Source organism: Ranitomeya imitator, chromosome 4, assembly GCF_032444005.1.
Source record: "Ranitomeya imitator isolate aRanImi1 chromosome 4, aRanImi1.pri, whole genome shotgun sequence".
Lineage (NCBI taxonomy): Eukaryota > Metazoa > Chordata > Amphibia > Anura > Dendrobatidae > Ranitomeya > Ranitomeya imitator.
The window spans coordinates 601226053-601244446 of NC_091285.1; the positions used below are offsets into that span (position 1 = coordinate 601226053).

Genomic DNA, 18394 nt, shown 5'->3' on the forward strand with positions numbered 1-18394 from the left:
AAATTTACATATCCAGTAACTTTAATACCTTTTCCAGAAAACCATTCATCACCATCGCAAACAAAGAAAAATTATTTTTACTTCTTTTATGCTCATTCGCAATTAGGGAGATGGATATGAATGCAAATCGTTAACACGCTCAGGGCTGAGCTCGTCTTGCTAAACTACAGGCCCAATCTTCTATAGTTACACATACCGGTATTTTGTTATTATGTCTTTACATGGTGAACTCCAATTGGGACTTTCCATGTATTAGAAACAACTAGGTAATTCCCTAATAGTTTCTACTTGAAGGAAACAACCAAGCTACCGTACTTATATCCTTACCCCGAAACCACACTTAAGGAGTAACCAAACTTTTGTCTTATTTTTAAGTCCTTCAATTTCATTCTGATTGCTGCAGTCCTGTGTTCTAAGACCCCGATGGACAACTCAAAAGATTTCTGACAAGTCAGCAGCTCGGGAGGCAGGGGCACGCTGCTCCTGCCTGAGTGAGTGCACAGGACTGAGTACGAATTCAATAGAAAGCCCATAACTTTATACTGAACCCATACTCCACTATGTACGCAATTAGTGAGGAGCTGCGCTCTCCTGTCTCATGAGCTGCTCACTTCTCAGAAGTCTTTTCAGTGGTCGATAGGGGTCTCAGAACCTACGTTTAATTTACTCTTTAAATGAGTATTCCTGGTAGGCTGGGGTCACACTTGGGAGTGCAATGTGAGAAACTCAATACCCGGCACTGCCGCCAGCACTCAGGACCGGAGCGTTCAGCTACATAGAAATACATGTAGTCGCACGCTCCGGTCCCGAGTGCCGGCGGCAGTGTCGGGTATTGATGCACGAGTTTCTCGCATTGCACTCACAAGTGCGACCCCGGCCTTATAGGCAGTGTTGGATAACATTGAGATGAGCAAATCATTGTTAGGGCATGTGCATATGGCAGTATTTGCAGATGAAATATCTACTGCAAATACTGGAGTGTTGGAAAGAAAACTGTGTGTTTTTGATGCATTTTTTCCCCATTTTCCCATGGGTGAAAATTGTTGTGAAACACTGAAAGAATTGTCATTTTTAAAATGCTTCAAATCTACAAGGAAAAAATAAGGAACATGTGCATGAAATTTCACAAATCTCACTCCATTTGGTGGTGCAGTATTTTTTTTAATTTTTTTTTTTTTTTACAGTAAAAGCAAGCAGCAATAACGCAATGTGTAAACATGCCCCTAAAGGGGTTGTACCAAGTATATACGGTAGGTTATTCTTTATTGATAAGATATGGAATAACATATTGAAATCTGGAGGTCTAAGTGCTGGAGCGGCCACGGATCCTGAAAGTAGGGCTCTGCGGATCCTTGTCTGTATGAAGCTCAGTGTTTTCTGGCAGCCCCATAGAGAATGGATAGAGCAGATCCCGATCTCTGAATATGCCAACAGAAAGACCCCCATAGACCAATAAGTTATTTCCTATCCTATCAATAGGGGATATCTTATACACTTAGAACAACACCTTTAACATTAGATGACTTTCACCTGAACCTGAGCTACCTACAACTAAAGTGTAAGGCCAACTTAATTTACACGGGGGTCTATTAATACTAAGAAGTCTAAGAAGTCCTCTAGATGAGGATTCACACAGTTAATAAACATGTGTGCCTATTATTTGGCAAGTGCCCCATTTGGCACCAAAAGTGGATCCTGAGAGCAGAGCTTCAAGAAAAGCAATCACCTTGTCAAGCTCGGGTAACTGTCTATAATATTCTTTTGGTAAAATGTAATAATTTTCCGGCGAGTTTGTATTTTACACAGGAGCCTCTTTTTATGGCAAAATGTTCTCATTATCTTGTGTAAGATGTTATTCGCAGTCAGAAGGTCAGGAGACCATGGACAAATCTTAAGCATCTTGCATAGTGACTTGCCGGACTTTTCACTGACACGAGTCTACTGAGAATCAGGCATAGTTTGCTGTCATATGTTGCTAGAAAACGTTAACAGTAATTTCCATAGTAAATTTTGTCACAAATTTGCATGCCCTATGCACATTTTTTTCTATGAATTTGCTTCAGACATTACATGGATGAGCATGTTGGAGCTAGGATATATGTACTGATGCTTGTGCATACATTCCTACTACATCTAGTAAAGCAATATACTACTTTTATTATAAATTGCTAAAGATCTGCGGTGTGGAATCTGCATCAGATCTGCCATAACTGGACATGGCATTAAGAAGCACACCTATGAAACTTTTTAACACCTAAACCCGTGTAAGTGAGTACCATATATACTCGAGTATAAGCCGACCCCCTAAATTTTGCCACAAAAAACTGGGAAAACTTAATGACTCGAGTATAAGCCTAGGGTGGAAAATGCAGCAGCTACCAGTAAGTGTCAAAAATACAAATAGATACCAATAAAAGTAAAATTAATTGAGACACCAGTAGGTTAAGTGTTTTTGAATATCCATATTGAATCTGGAGCCCCATATAATACTCAATACAGTTCATGATGGGCCCCATAAGATGCTCCATACAAAATACGCCCCATTAATGCTCCATATGCAAATATGCCCCATATAATGCTCCATACAGTTCATTATGGCCCATAGATGCTCCATATACAAATGTGCCATATAAAATGCTCCATACAGTGCAGTATTGGTCCATAAACGCTCCATATAACAATGTGCCACATATAATGCTCCATACAGTTCATTATGGCCCCATAGATGCTCCATATACAAATATGCCACATATAATGCTCCATAAAGTTCAGTATGGCCCCATAGGCGCTCCATATAACAATGTGCCGCATATCATGCTGCTGCTGCAATAAAAAAAATGACATACTCACCTCTTGTCGCTGCTCCTCAGCGTCCCGTCTCTCCGCACTGACTGTTCAGGCAGAGGATGTCACGCACACTAATACGTCATCGCGCCCTATGACCTGAACAGTCACTGCAGAGGATGCGGAAGACGGAGCGGCGCCGACGCTGGAACGAGGGACGTCACCGCTGTGCTCTGCTTTACGGCCGGCGCTGACAGTCAGTGCAGGGAAGCTGACGGCGGGGGACGTGACAGAAATCGGAATGTGAGTATGTAGTGTTTTTTTTTTTTAACTTTTACAATGGTAACCAGGGTAAATATCGGGTTACTAAGTGCGGCCCTGCACTTAGTAACCCAATATTTACCCTGGTTACAAGTGAACACATCGCTGGATCGGCGTCACACACGCCTATCCAGCGATGACAGCGGGTGATCAGCGACCAAAAAAAGGTCCTGATCATTCCCCACGACCAACGATCTCCCAGCAGGGGCCTGATCGTTGGTCGCTGTCACACATAACGAGATCGTTAGTGGGATCGTTGCTACGTCACAAAAAGCGTGACGTTGCAACGATATCGTTAACGATATCGTTATATGTGAAGGTACCTTTAGTACCCACCTCCCTGCTCAGTAGTGTAACTCTTTGTGTCACCTGTAACATATCTCCCTGATGTGTATCTGACACAACAGCCCTCCGTAGCCGGATACCAAGAAACACAGTGTAAAATTACCTCCTCAAAAACCGGGCTTAGAGACTCTCCCAGCACAACGCCCGCCATCGTGACGCTAGGAAAGATAGATTTGTGATTAATACCCTCTGTTACCAGAATGGCCATTTACCCCTCAAATCTTTTGTAAAAATAGCAAAACGATAAATCCAAGCTTAGCGCGCACCCTGCTGACCGCTGACAGGGAATCTAGCACAAGCGGGTTCATGTTCACTTTGCATCACATTATCCATACATCAGAGGTATGCTCTATACAACAGTATAGCGATGGAGGGAATAAAGGTCACTTGATGCGCCCCCAGTAAATATATCAGGCACCATTAGTGTCAGAAAACTGATGCATAACACATACACAATACTGCAGCCTTGCAGTGCTGGAGTCCTGGGTTCAAACCCCACCAAGGACAACATCTGCAAAGAGTTTGTATGTTCTCCCCGTGTTTACGTGGGTTTCCTCCGGGTGCACAGGGTTTCCTCCCACATTCCAAAGACATACTGATAGGGAAGTTAGATTGTGAGCCCCATCAGGGACAGTGATGGTAATGTGTGCAAACTGTAAAGCGCTGCGGAATATGTTAGCGCTATATATAAAAAAAAAAAAATAAAGACAATGCATCACCTCCAATATTTTATCTGGTATTTATAGAACATGTTCAGTTTATTTATTATACTTACCGTATATACTCATGTATAAGCTGAGATTTTCAGCACATTTTTTTGTGCTGAAAACACCCCCCTCGGCTTATACACGAGTCATGGTCCAGAAAACCGTCAGGGGAGGGGAACGGCGGCAGGAGCTGGGGGCTGTGACATCATACTCGCCCTCCTCGCGCTGTCGCTGAACGTTCCTGCATCTCTGTAGTCCTGATGCAGCAACGCTTCCTGTGCTGAGCGGTCATGTGGTACCGCTCATTAAGGTAATGAATATGCACGCGTCTCCACTCCCATAGGCAAGGAGCGCATATTCATTACCTTAATGAGCGGTACCACGTGACCGCTCAGCACAGGAAGAGCTGCCATTGGGATCACGGAGATGCAGGGATGTGTAGCGACGGCGCGAGGAGGGTGACTATGATGGGGGGAGAAAAGCCGAGCCATGCATACAAGGATGAGACTTGGTAGCCCAGCCATGCATACAAGGATGGGACGGGGGGAGCCAAGCCATGCATACAAGGATGGGATGGGGGAGCTGAGCCATGCATACAAGATGGGAAAGGGGGAGCCATGCATACAAGGAGGGAACCGGGTGATACATGCATACAACAGGGGGAGCAACACAGAGCAGGACAGGACGGGGAGAGCCACACAAAGCACAACAGGACAGGGGGAGCCACACATAGCAGGACAGGGATTAGGGGACAATACATACCAGGCGTATACTCGAGTCAATAAACTTATCCAGTTTTCCGTGGCAAAATTAGGTGTCTCGGCTTATACTCGGGTCGGCTTATACTCGAGTATATACGGTACTTATGTATCGCAGTCATATTCCACAGCGCTTTACAGACATTATCATCACTGTCCCCATTGGGGTTCACAATCTAAATTTCCTATCACTATGTCTTAACAGTGAGGAGAAAATGGAGAATCTAGAGGAAACCCACTACACAAAAAAGCTAAAATCTTGTATGAAAGCTTGTATGAATCTAGAATGACAACTTCCCCTTGTTACAGTAATCTAGCCTTTGGCCAATGTAATATTGCCTCCTGACAATCCTGCCTCCAGCCTGAAACCAGTTGGTTGTATTTCATGATCCATATTGAAGCCACAACATCTGCACCCCTGCAACTAGCGTTGGAATGGAGCACCTTGGGCCCATCAGAGAAAATCATTCTTGGGCCCCACTATGTGGCTACATAGAAATGAATACAAGACCATCAATTGTGCGGTAAAACATGATAATATCATGATATAATATAAAGTAGTACACATCTTAATGATATAGTAGGTGTTGGAGTAGCCCCCTCATAGAATATAATGTAGTCCCCCTCATCTATATATATAATTGCCTAAGGGTTTTTGCGTCTGTCTGTCTGTCTGTCTTTCTGTCTGTCTGTCTGTCCTGGAAATCCCGGCTCTCTGATTGGTCGAGGCCGCCAGGCCTCGACCAATCAGAGACCGGCACAGCATCGACGTAGAAATCCCGCGACTCTGATTGGTCGAGGCCGCCAGGCCTCGACCAATCAGCGACGGGCACAGCGACGATGATGTCATAAAGGACGTAGACATCCCGCGTCTGATTGGTCGAGGCCGCCAGGCCTCGACCAATCAGCGACGGGCACAGTGATGATGATGTCATAATGGTTGCCATGGCGACGATGATGTCATGAAGGTTGCCTCGACCAATCAGCGACGGGCACAATCTGCCGCGAATTCTGGAATCATCATTGTCCATATACTACGGAGACATGCATATTCTAGAATACCCGATGCATTAGAATCGGGCCACAATCTAGTCTACTATATAATTGTCTAAGGGTCACTTCCGTCTTTCTGTGTCTGTCTGTCTGTAATGGAAATCCCAAGTCGCTGATTGTTCGCGGCAAAATAGCCACGACCAATCAGCGACGGGCACAGTCCGGCGGCAAAATGGCCGCTCCTTACTCCCCACAGTCAGTGCCCGCTCCATACTCCCCTCCAGTCAGCACTCACACAGTGTTAATGGCAGCGTTAACGGACCGCGTTATGCCGCGGTGTAACGCACTCCGTTAACGCTGCTATTAACCCTGTGTGACCAACTTTTTACTATTGATAAAATAGTTATAAACTCACCGTACATCGGCCCCTCGGATCCAGAACAGGCCTTTACCACTCCTCGCGATGCGCCGGTGACGGCTCCATGCATTGTGATCTCGTGAGATGCTGACGTAGCGGTAGCGACCGCAATGCACTCTTGGGACCGGAGAGCGCGAGGAGCATCGGTAAACGATTCGCCTGGATCCGGGGGCCAACGGAAGGTGAATATATAACTATTTTTTATTTTAATTCTTTTTTTTTTTAAACAGGGATATGGTGCCCACATTGCTATATACTATGTGGGCTGTGCAATATACTACGTGGGCTGTGCAATATACTACGTGGGCTGTGTTATACACTACGTGGGCTGTGCAATATACTACGTGGGATGTGTTATACACTACGTGGGCTGTGCAATATACTACGTGGGCTGTGCAATATACTACGTGGCCTGTGCAATATACTACGTGGCCTGTGCAATATACTACATTGCCTGTGTTATACACTACGTGGGCTGTGTTATACACTGCGTGGGCTGTTATACACTCCGTGGGCTGTGCTATATACTACGTGGCTGTGCTATATACTCCGTGGACTGTGCTATATACTCCGTGGACTGTGCTATATACTCCGTGAACTGTGCTATATACTCCGTGAACTGTGCTATATACTACTTGGCTGTGCTATATACTCTGTGGGCTGTGTAATATACTACGTGGCTGTGCTATATACTCCGTGGGCTGTGCTATATACTCCGTGGGCTGTGCTATATACTACATGGCTGTGCTATGTACCACGTGGCTGTGCTATATACTACGTGGCCACGCGGCCGGCTGAATCCTGTGTATTCAGTGTATTATTCTAAAATCTTCATAAATAAACAACATACATATTCTAGAATACCCGATGCGTTAGAATCGGGCTACCATCTAGTAGAATATAATGTAGACCCTTCATAGAACATAACGTAGCCCCCCTCATAGTTTAATGCAGACCTCTCATAGGGTATAATGCAACTCCCTTATAGCGTATAATGCAGCCCCCCTTAGAATATAATGCAGTCCACTCAGAGTATAATGCAGCCCCCCATATAGTATAATGCAGCTCCCTCTAGACTTTAAGGTTTGCTCCTCATAGGGTATAATGCAGTCCCCCATAGAATATAATGCACCCCCCATAGAATATAATGCACCCCCCGTAGAGTATAATGCAACCCCCTCATAGGGTATAATGCAGCCCCCCATGGGGTATAATGCAGCCCCCCATAGAATATAATGCAGCCCCCCATAGAATATAATGTAGTTCCCTCAAAGGGTAAAATGCATCCCTTCTCTTATAGTATCAAGTAGCCCCCTCATCTATATATATAATTGCCTAAGGGTTTTTGCGTCTGTCTGTCTGTCTGTCTTTCTGTCTGTCTGTCTGTCCTGGAAATCCCGGCTCTCTGATTGGTCGAGGCCGCCAGGCCTCGACCAATCAGAGACCGGCACAGCATCGACGTAGAAATCCCGCGACTCTGATTGGTCGAGGCCGCCAGGCCTCGACCAATCAGCGACGGGCACAGCGACGATGATGTCATAAAGGACGTAGACATCCCGCGTCTGATTGGTCGAGGCCGCCAGGCCTCGACCAATCAGCGACGGGCACAGTGATGATGATGTCATAATGGTTGCCATGGCGACGATGATGTCATGAAGGTTGCCTCGACCAATCAGCGACGGGCACAATCTGCCGCGAATTCTGGAATCATCATTGTCCATATACTACGGAGACATGCATATTCTAGAATACCCGATGCATTAGAATCGGGCCACAATCTAGTATAGTATAATGCAGCCCCCCATAGAATATAATGTAGCCCCCTCCAAAGAATATAATCCAGTCCAATAGTATTATGGCCACAAGTACCCACTCACTTATATACATAAAAAAACCACAAAACATAATACTCACCTCTCCTCCTCGCTCCCCCGCTGAACCTTGCTCTGCTCTCAGCAGATGCACTGCCGTCTGCCCGTGATGAAGTGACGTCATCGTGCACCCGCTGTGTCAAGAGGCAGAGTGGAATGATGGGGGAGGGAGTGTCATCTAATGCTCTCTCCTAAATTATTGCTTGCAACTTTATCGGCATCTATGATGCTGATACAGTTGAATGCGGTGCGCGCTGGTGCCAGACAGAACCCCCTAACTCATGGGCCCCATAGTGGCTGGGTAGTGTGCCACTATTAGCGACATGCCACTGGCTGGGGCCTCTGAGGGAGCAGGCGCCCTAGTCTGCCTGCCCCTAACGTGGGCCTTGATAGTGGGTAGCTGCTGCAGGAACCGGCAGCAGTGGCTAATACTGCCCGCTATTAAAGTAAAATGAATATTTACTGCTTTCCACGCCCATGGACGTGTGGATCAGTGAATATTAATTTCTCTTTAGCAGCGGGCACAGGCGTTAGCCGCAGCAATCGGCACCAGGCGGGCCCTCCTGATTCACGGGCCCCATAGAATTTGCATGGTGTGCGTATTAGCGACACACCACTAGCTAGGGGCCCCTGGGCAGTGGGGGCCCTAGGCAGCTGCCAACCCTGTATGTCAGCAGATGTCAGTGCCTTGGCTCACTGGAGAATCCTCCATTTCTCAGGTGGGCCAGTCTGACCCTGCCTGCAAGGGTATAGAACTAACAATATAAGTATTTCCACTGCACTAAATGGACATATGGGGGCCCTACTTCCAATCCAAACAAACTGCTATCACCTAAAGGGGCGATTAATTGAGGGCTTTACACTTCTTTCCTAAAAAAGTCACACATTTGTGCCCATATTCATACACGATGCATCAGCACACAGCGATTAACGAAATAATGAACTCCAATATTGCTGTCAACATTAAAAACATGAAGGTACTTTATTAGCATTTTTTGATAAAAGAGTACAAAAGCTATCCAACCATGTCATAGAATCAAAGAAAGTTAGAGTTGGAAGGGACCATCTGGGTCATTTGGTCCAACCCCCTGCTCAAAGAAGGATTCATTAAATCATCCCAGACAGATTTTTATCCAGCCTGTTTGAAGACTTCCATTGAAGGAGAACTCACCACCTCTAGTGGCAGCCTGTTCAGCTCATTGATCACCCTAACTGTCAAAACGTTTTTTCTAATATCTAATCTGTGTCTCCTCCCCTTCGGTTTCATCCCATTGCATCTAGTCTTTCCTTGTGCAAATGAAAATAAAGATGATCCTCCTACAATGTGACAGCCCTTGAGATATTTGTAGACAGCTATTAAGTTTCCTCTCAGTCTTTTTTGCAAGCTAAACATTCCTAAATCCTGTAAACGTTCCTCATAGGACATGGTTTTAAGACCAGTCACTATTCTGGTCGCTCTTCTCTGAACTTGCTCCAGTTTGTTGATGTCTTTTTTTAAATGTAGTGCCCAGAAACTGGACACAGTATTCCAGATGAGGTCTGACCAAAGAGGAGTAGAGGGCAATAATGACTTCACGTGATCTAGACTGCATGCTTCTCTCAATACATCCCAGAATTGCATTTGCCTTTTCTGCTGCTGCATCACACTGTTGACTCATGTCCAGTCTGTGATCTATTAGTATACCCAAGTCTTTTTCACATGTGCTGTTGCTTAGCTGTATTCCTCCCATTCTGTATATGGCTTTTTTTCATTTTTATTGCCCAGGTGTAGTACTTTACATTTTTTCCTGTTAAAAATAATTCTGTTAGTTGCTGCCCACTGCTCCAGTTTATTTATATCTTTTTTAATCCTCTCACTTCTCTAGTATTAGCTATCCCTCCTAGCTTTGGGTCATCAGCAAATGTAATCAGTTTACCCTCAATTCCTTCATCTAAATCATTGATAAAGATGTTGAACAGTACTGGGCCCAGGACAGAACCCTGTGGTACCCCACTTGAGACATTCTTCCAACTGGATGTGCAGCCATTTACGACCACTCTTTGGGTCCGATCACTAAGCCAGTTATGAATCTACCTAACAGTTGCCTTATCCATTCCATACTTAGTCATTTCTTCAATAAGGATTGTGTGAGATACTTTGTCAAATGCTTTGCTGAAGTCAAGATATGCTATATCTACAGCATTTCCCTGATCCACCCAGTCAGTGATTCTGTCATAGAAGGAAATTAAGTTAGTCTGTCATGACTTATTAGTTACAAACCCATTCTGACTCTGTTTAATAACTTCATTCTTATCCAGGTACTTACATACATGTTGTTTAATGATTTGGTCAAAGATCTTTCCTGGTCAAGGTGACCTTTAATATGGATCATTCTTAAACACTACTGTCCTACCTCCCCATGTGTCAAACCAGGTCTCATCTGAATGGGGAGTGAAAGAAAACCAGGAGTAGCTAACAATTAAAAGCTTGTGCAGGAAAGAAGGGTGCTGAGTAGATGAGAGAATTTGTGCGGGTCCCTGCTTATTTGGCAAGCTATAGCACTTACTGAATAAGCTGCAGAAGAAACCTGGATACATGGAGCATGCTGGTTGTTCAGCTGATCGGCTCCGCAGCTGCATGTGCCGCGGCTGTGTGACAGTCACAACACATGCATGGAGAGCCCAACACACAGGCTATAGCTTGCTGAATAAGCAGGGATCCGAACAAATTCGCTCATCTCTAGTGCTGAGCCCAGAAAAAAGAAATAATCGGACCCGCACACACCTTTAGGGACCGTCCATAATATTATGTCACCTAGACGTGGCTGGATGGCTTTTGCGCGCTTTGATAAAATACTAAATACCTTTACGTTTGATACATTTACAGCAACGCTGTTCATGTACTCATTAGTTGTAGTGTGCTGACGCATCGTGTATGTGTATGTTAGTGTATTAGCCACATAGCTGATTTGTGCACCTGCAATTTAATTTAATACTAAAGATATGCGGGCCCTATTTTTTCTTATCATACTAATACCATATGACCTCGAGGATTTTTTCTTTTCTGTTTAAGCCTTGAACATTCCAGACTGGCTTATTTTGGATTCCAATTTCCTTGGAGATGGAATTTCACGGTTATAAAACATGTGTAACACACATTGGAGCCAAAACTGGCGGTGTGCACACGAGTCTTAACGGAGGGCTTGCTGGAGTAGAATGCATATAATTCATTAGAAGACGAATGCCTCTTAGAGAAATCAGTGCATTTTCGCTGTGGCGCTGATGCCTTGCCAGAAATGCTACAGTGAAAGACTGGAGTAGCATCTCTGGTGTAACAAATGCAGTCGGTCTTAATAAATTTGCCGAGAGGAGGGCATAGCCATATCCCATCCAGCCTTCTCCACAGCTCGCTCTATTTTGACAGTGCTGGCCGAATCGGTCATGAAATTTCCAAACGTCATAAAATCCTTGTTGGGCAAAAAATGAGCAACTTTTCAAAGTGTTTCATTTCTAGAGAAAACACTGTTGAAATGGCCCCTTAAAATATGGATAGAGGGGATTGATGTGCAGACAGACAAGTATGGTGAAGGTCTTAAAACCAATTTATTTTGCTGTCCCAATCCAGGGACAAATTGAGAATTTGAGGATTTTTAACAAAAGCAAAGACTGTCACCAAAACAGTTGCCTTTTGAAAAGCGTCGGAAAAGTTAAAATCTACTTCCCATATGAAATTCTGAACAACCAACGCAAAGATAGGGCTCATTCACACAGGAGTGCCCGGTAACACCTGTGCAATTATTTATCCATTATGCTTCACTTATATAGCGCTATCTTATTCCGCAGCGTTTTACAGGCATAATCATCACTGTCCCCATTGGGGCTCAATGTTAATTCTCCATCAGTATGTCGTTGGAGTGTCGGAGGAAATCGGAGAACCAGAGGAAATCCACGTAAACACGGGGAGAAGATATAAACTCCTGACAGATGTTGTTCTTGGTCGGATTTGAACCCAGGACCCCAGCAAGGCTGCAGTGCAAACCACTCTGCCACAGTGCAATGATGAATGATTAATGCTGCCCCCCAATTTTCCTTTAATGCCATAATCATACATTTCCTTACAATGCATTTTAGGAACTTTGAAATCCTCCTCCTGTGTCATCAGAGACTACGTGGCTGCATTGTCCTTGCTCTGTACCTTATATTACAGCATTCATACAATTTCCAGCTTATCTACTATATAGTCGTCTAAATCTGTCTGTCTGTAACAGAAATCCTGCGTCGCTGATTGGTCGTCACATAGTTCACTCATGTTTACTGAACAAGATCTGTCAGTCACAGTACCACGTAGTTCAGTCACGTTTACTGAACAAGTTCTGTCAGTCACAGTGCCACACAGTTCAGTCACGTTTACTGAACAAGTTCTGTCAGTCACAGTACCACGTAGTTCAGTCACGTTTACTGAACAAGTTCTGTCAGTCACAGCGCCACGCAGTTCAGTAATGTTTACTGAACACGTTCTGTCAGTCACAGTGCCACGTAGTTCAGTCACGTTTACTGAACAGGTTCTGTCAGTCACAGCGCCACGCAGTTCAGTAATGTTTACTGAACAAGTTCTGTCAGTCACAGTGCCACGTAGTTCAGTCACGTTTACTGAACAAGTTCTGTCAGTCACAGTGCCACGTAGTTCAGTCACGTTTACTGAACAAGTTCTGTCAGTCACAGTGCCACGTAGTTCAGTCACGTTTACTGAACAAGTTCTGTCAGTCACAGCGCCACGCAGTTCAGTAATGTTTACTGAACAAGTTCTGTCAGTCACAGTGCCACGTAGTTCAGTCACGTTTACTGAACAAGTACTGTCAGTCACAGTGCCACGTAGTTCAGTCACATTTACTGAACAAGTTCTGTCAGTCACAGTGCCACGTAGTTCAGTCACGTTTACTGAACAAGTTCTGTCAGTCACAGTGCCACATAGTACTGAGGGAAAATTTCTTCCGTTTTGAGGACGATTTTTTTGTCCAGACGTGCGGGACCGCCATGGGCTCAAATGTTGCCCCCGCCTACGCCAATTTATACATGGACAGATTCGAACGCGACCACATCTACTCCAATCCATCATTCCAGCAACATGCCATCACATGGCTCCGCTATATTGATGACATTTTTTGTATCTGTCTTGGAGACCTCAATAGCCTATCCACTTTCTTCAATACCCTCAACAGCGTCAGGGAGGAACTCAAATTCACACTCTCTCATGACTCAGAGACTATTACTTTTCTAGACACGGGTTCAGAAGGACTCCCAGGGCAAATTGACCACCGACATTTACACCAAGCCCACTGACTGTAATAATCTTCTTCGTTATGACAGTTGCCATCCCAAATCCACAGGGGACAGTCTTCCACGGTCGCAATTCAAAAGGGTTACGAGAATTGTATCCGATAGTGCCACTAGAAAATCCAGATTGCAGGAAATGTCAGATAAATTAAAGTCTAGGAATTATCCATCCACACTACTAGCCACGGAAATGTACAGGGCCCTTGAAGATACGGAAATCAATACTCCCACTACGAAACCACCCAGGTTACCTTTTGTTCATGACCATCACCCATCCATGAACAAAGTCCACAATCTGATTCAGAAACACTGGCCTCTCCTTACGAAAGCATACCCCAATATCACCGTATTCAGAAATCCACCTTTAATGTGTCTCAGAAGACCTCAAAACATCAAAGATAGAGTGGTCAGAGCTGACGTAGGACATAACAACAAAACATCCACACGTACCCTCACAGGACTTCGCAGAACTGGCACTTTTCCATACCTAAACTGTATGAGTTGCTCAAACATCATTAAAGGCAATGAAGTCGTACACCCCCGAACAGGCAAATCATACCCTATTAAGGATTTCTTCACATGTGAAACAAACTTTGTTGTATACATCATAAAATGCCCATGTGGATTGCTATACGTGGGAGAGACCACCCAGGCCATACGTGACCGTATTTCTGGACATAAGTTCACTATCCGATGTGGTAAGACATGGCTACCCCTACCAGCACATTTTAAAGAGGCAAAACACAATGTATCTCAATTAAGGTACCAGATTATTGAAAAAGTGCCAAGACCAAAAAGAGGTGGAAACCACATCCGCTTATTAAAACTAAGGGAAACGTATTGGATCTACACCTTAGATACCCTACACCCCAGAGGGTTAAATCGAGAAATAGATTGGCTAATTTGATATATTTCTTTCCCTAGACCCATTGAAAAATCATTTGAAAAAAGTCGTTTGTCTCAGTCTCTTCATCCTTCTTCTGGGGCGGTAAGACCAACCTGCATCCCTCTTCTTTTTGCCCTCCCCCCCTTCCCCCTTTTTTTGTTTTATGTTCTTTGCTTCTCCCCTTTTTTCCCCCTTTTGTTTCCTTTTTCTCTTGTTTTCATTCGCTTTCTTTACCTCCCATGTTTTTCTTTTGTTTGGACTCCTACAAATGCCGATTATTATTATTTTTTCAATTGCTTACTTATTTATTTATTCATTTTGTTATTCATTTGTTCAATTGTCTATTGTACCATTCCCATTGTACTGACCGCCGATTGTGCTATATACGTATAGTTACCTTATATACACTACCAACATCCTCATATTTATACGGACCGCCGATTGTGCTGTATATTGTTACCATTTTTACACTACCAACATTGTCCTTATATGGACAAGGTGATTCTACTTTCATCTCTAGCTACTAGTGCCTCTCTCTTTCTTATATAGTACTAATGTGGCCCCGTCATTCACGCAGGCACAGACATTGCCTGCTAGTGCAGTCCAACTGGCGCGTGCGCTTTATCGCCAGTTATCCCCCTCCCTGACCGCAAACTGCCATGACATTCTGTATCATGACAGGGAGCGGTTTTACACTTTACACGCAGGCGCAGGTGTCCATAGACACCACGCTATGGTCTTGCGCAGGCGCAGTGGCTCCGCACTCACTTCCGGTCACATGACCGGACGGCGCGATGTGAAAAGGGCTCCCCCTCCGATGCAGTACACACACGCTGCACCGGCACGCCGTTGTTCCCGCAGGACCACTGCGCCACCAATCCTAGTAAGTACTATTTTACCACTCACTTGAACTCAAGCGGTATAATATGCCATATTCTCACCCTGACCACTCTACCCTCTATAGCTCAGTTGCCACGGTCAGGACAGCGCTCCCCTAGCTTGCTGCTCCTGTTCCTCCTTCCGTGCAGTACACATATACTGCACGAGCACGTCGTTGCTCCCGCAGGACTACTGCGCCACCAATTCTTGTAAGTACTGTTTTGTACATTTACCGCTCACTCGGACTCTAGAGCTAGTATATGCCATATCCTCACCCTGACCACTTTACCCACTATAGCTCAGTTGTCACAGTCAGGACAGCGCTCCCTTGGCTTGCCGCAAACTCCCCCCTGGACCATCCATTAAACTGGTATATAGAAAAAAAAAATGTTTCCCTTTTTTTTCCCTTCTTTTTTCCTTCCTTCAATTCTTACCCTCGGTCACGTTACATTACATCGTTGAGAGATGCACCACACAGACTACAGCAATGATTCTGTCCCCAATGTTACACTTTGCCAGTGATATCTAGCCTATCCTCTTAACAACTCTTCCCCTTATCGTTTTACCTCTAGGATGTACATCACCAATTTGAGATATTCCAAAAAAACGGTGCCAATAATCTTTCGGTGACCTTAAAGGGTATGCTCCATGTCTATTTAATTTGGATTTAATTTTAATCCTTCTTGGAATTTATGTTCTATGCCATTTTCTTGTACTACTGATACCCAGTATCTTTTGTTCTTTGATGTCGCCAGCCTAAATGCATCTGCCTAAATGCATCGCCCACACAAACCTGGATATGCTGGCTCTCTTGTATTTTGTAAATATTTTGTATATTTGTATATGAAACATTCTGATTGTATATATTGTTTTATATTTTTTCCAGCGACTATGTGATAAAGGCCGAAGTCCGGCCAAAACGTCAAAACTGTCGCTTCACCTACCACCGTAAATAAAATTTATTCACTTGAAAGCATACTTTTCCATTGATTGCAGTGATTCTATATCTATTTTGCACAGTGCCACGTAGTTCAGCCACATTTACTGAACACGTTCTGTCAGTCAATGTGGTGTACAAAATATTTTGGGTTGATATTGTTAAAAAATATATTATAGTGTCGATGTACTTCTTTCGTCCGATGATTTATTTAAATACAGTTAGATATTCATGTAATTATTTATATATTTTGATGATCGGTTTAATAATTTCATTCAGTTGTATTAAGTTCTGTGAGCAATAAAGTTTTATGATAATGTATATATTTTACTCGGAAAATCCTGTGTATTCATTGCATTATTCTTAAATCTTCATAAATAAACTACATACATATTCTAGAATACCCGATGTGTCAGAATCGGGCCACCATCTAGTTTTTATATTATCACACATGTCCCCAGTGTTAATCATACCTCATTTTCACACACCAGTTCAATAATAATCAGGAGAAACTCAACAAGGAAGATGACAAGCAGAACCCAGAAGAACTGTGGAAGAAAAGCAGAAGACACTGGTTAGATTGTGGACCATGGCTGGACTTCCTCCTCAATGGCATTAAACAGAAAGTGAGCTACTGCTTAAATCAAGTTTAACTGGAATAATTGTGAATATTTAGTAATGTTTCATCTCTGTTAACAAGTCATTATCTATATTATAAAGGAAAACTTCTGAAATCTTGCAGCTTTCACCCTTGACTAGTGTTGAGCATTCCGATACCGCAAGTATCGGGTATCGGCCGATACTTGCGGTATCGGAATTCCGATACCGAGATCCGATATTTTTGTGATATCGGGTATCGGTATCGGAAGTGTAAAATAAAGAATTAAAATAAAAAATATTGTTATATTCACCTCTCCGGCGGCCCCTGGACATCAGCGCGAGGAACCGGCGTCCGGCACGGCTTCTTTCTTCAAAATGCGCGCCTTTAGGACCTGTGGTATGACGTCCCGGCTTCTGATTGGTCGCGTGCCGCCCATGTGACCGCCACGCGACCAATCAGAAGCCGCGACGTCATTCCTCAGCTAAAGTCCTAGAATGAGCGCCTTTTAGGACCTGAGGAATGACGTCGCGGCTTCTGATTGGTCGCGTGGCGGTCACATGGGCGGCACGCGACCAATCAGAAGCCGGGACATCATTCCACAGGTCCTAAAGGCGCGCATTTTGAAGAAAGAAGCCGTGCCGGACGCCGGTTCCTCCCGCTGATGTCCAGGGGCCGCCGGAGAGGTGAATATAACAATATTTTTTATTTTAATTCTTTATTTTACACTTTAATATGGATCCCAGGGCCTGAAGGAGAGTTTCCTCTCCTTCAGACCCTGGGATCCATGAGGATATATTCCGATACTTGGTGTCCCATTGACTTGTATTGGTATCGGATATCGGTATCGGCGATATCCGATATTTTTCGGGTATCGGCCGATACTATCCGATACCGATACTTTCAAGTATCGGACGGTATCGCTCAACACTACCCTTGACACATCCTATTCTGTAGAGATTATTCCTCAGCCTATTACAATAATCACATGATGGTCACAGCTCACCTCCTACCCCTCACCGTCCAGTGGCCTCTGCTCAGCTCTCAGAGCATGCCTAAGGGTACCGTCACACTATACGATTTACCAACGATCACGACCAGCGATACGACCTGGCCGTGATCGTTGGTAAGTCGTAGTGTGGTCGCTGGAGAGCTGTCACACAGACAGCTCTCTCCAGCGACCAACGATGCCGAGGTCCCCGGGTAACCAGGGTAAACATCGGGTTACTAAGCGCAGGGCCGCGCTTAGTAACCCGATGTTTACCCTGGTTACCAGCGTAAAAAAAAAAACCAGTACATACTTACATTCCGGTGTCTGTCCCTTGCCGTCTGCTTCCCGCACTCACTGACTGCCGGCCGTAAAGTGAAAGCACAGCACAGCGGTGACGTCACCGCTGTGCTGTGCTTTCACTTTACGGCCGGCAGTCAGTGAGTGCGGGAAGCAGACGGCAAGGGACCTGACGGACACCGGAATGTAAGTATGCACTGTTTGTTTTTTTTTACATTTACGCTGGTAACCAGGGTAAACATCGGGTTACTAAGCGCGGCCCTGCACTTAGTAACCCGATGTTTACCCTGGTTACA

The 18394-nt window shown here is 44.5% G+C and overlaps 1 protein-coding gene across 2 annotated transcripts in view; it reads right to left on the bottom strand.

The window, feature by feature from the left end:
• The window catches only part of LOC138676860 (tetraspanin-15-like), a 284359-nt gene that overhangs the window by 170141 nt on the left and 95824 nt on the right, over positions 1 to 18394 (bottom strand). For both annotated transcript variants that reach the window (XM_069766526.1, XM_069766525.1), the window contains exon 3: positions 16686 to 16760. In XM_069766526.1, the coding sequence (XP_069622627.1) occupies positions 16686 to 16760 (75 nt within the window). The remainder of the gene's footprint in view (positions 1 to 16685; positions 16761 to 18394) is intronic.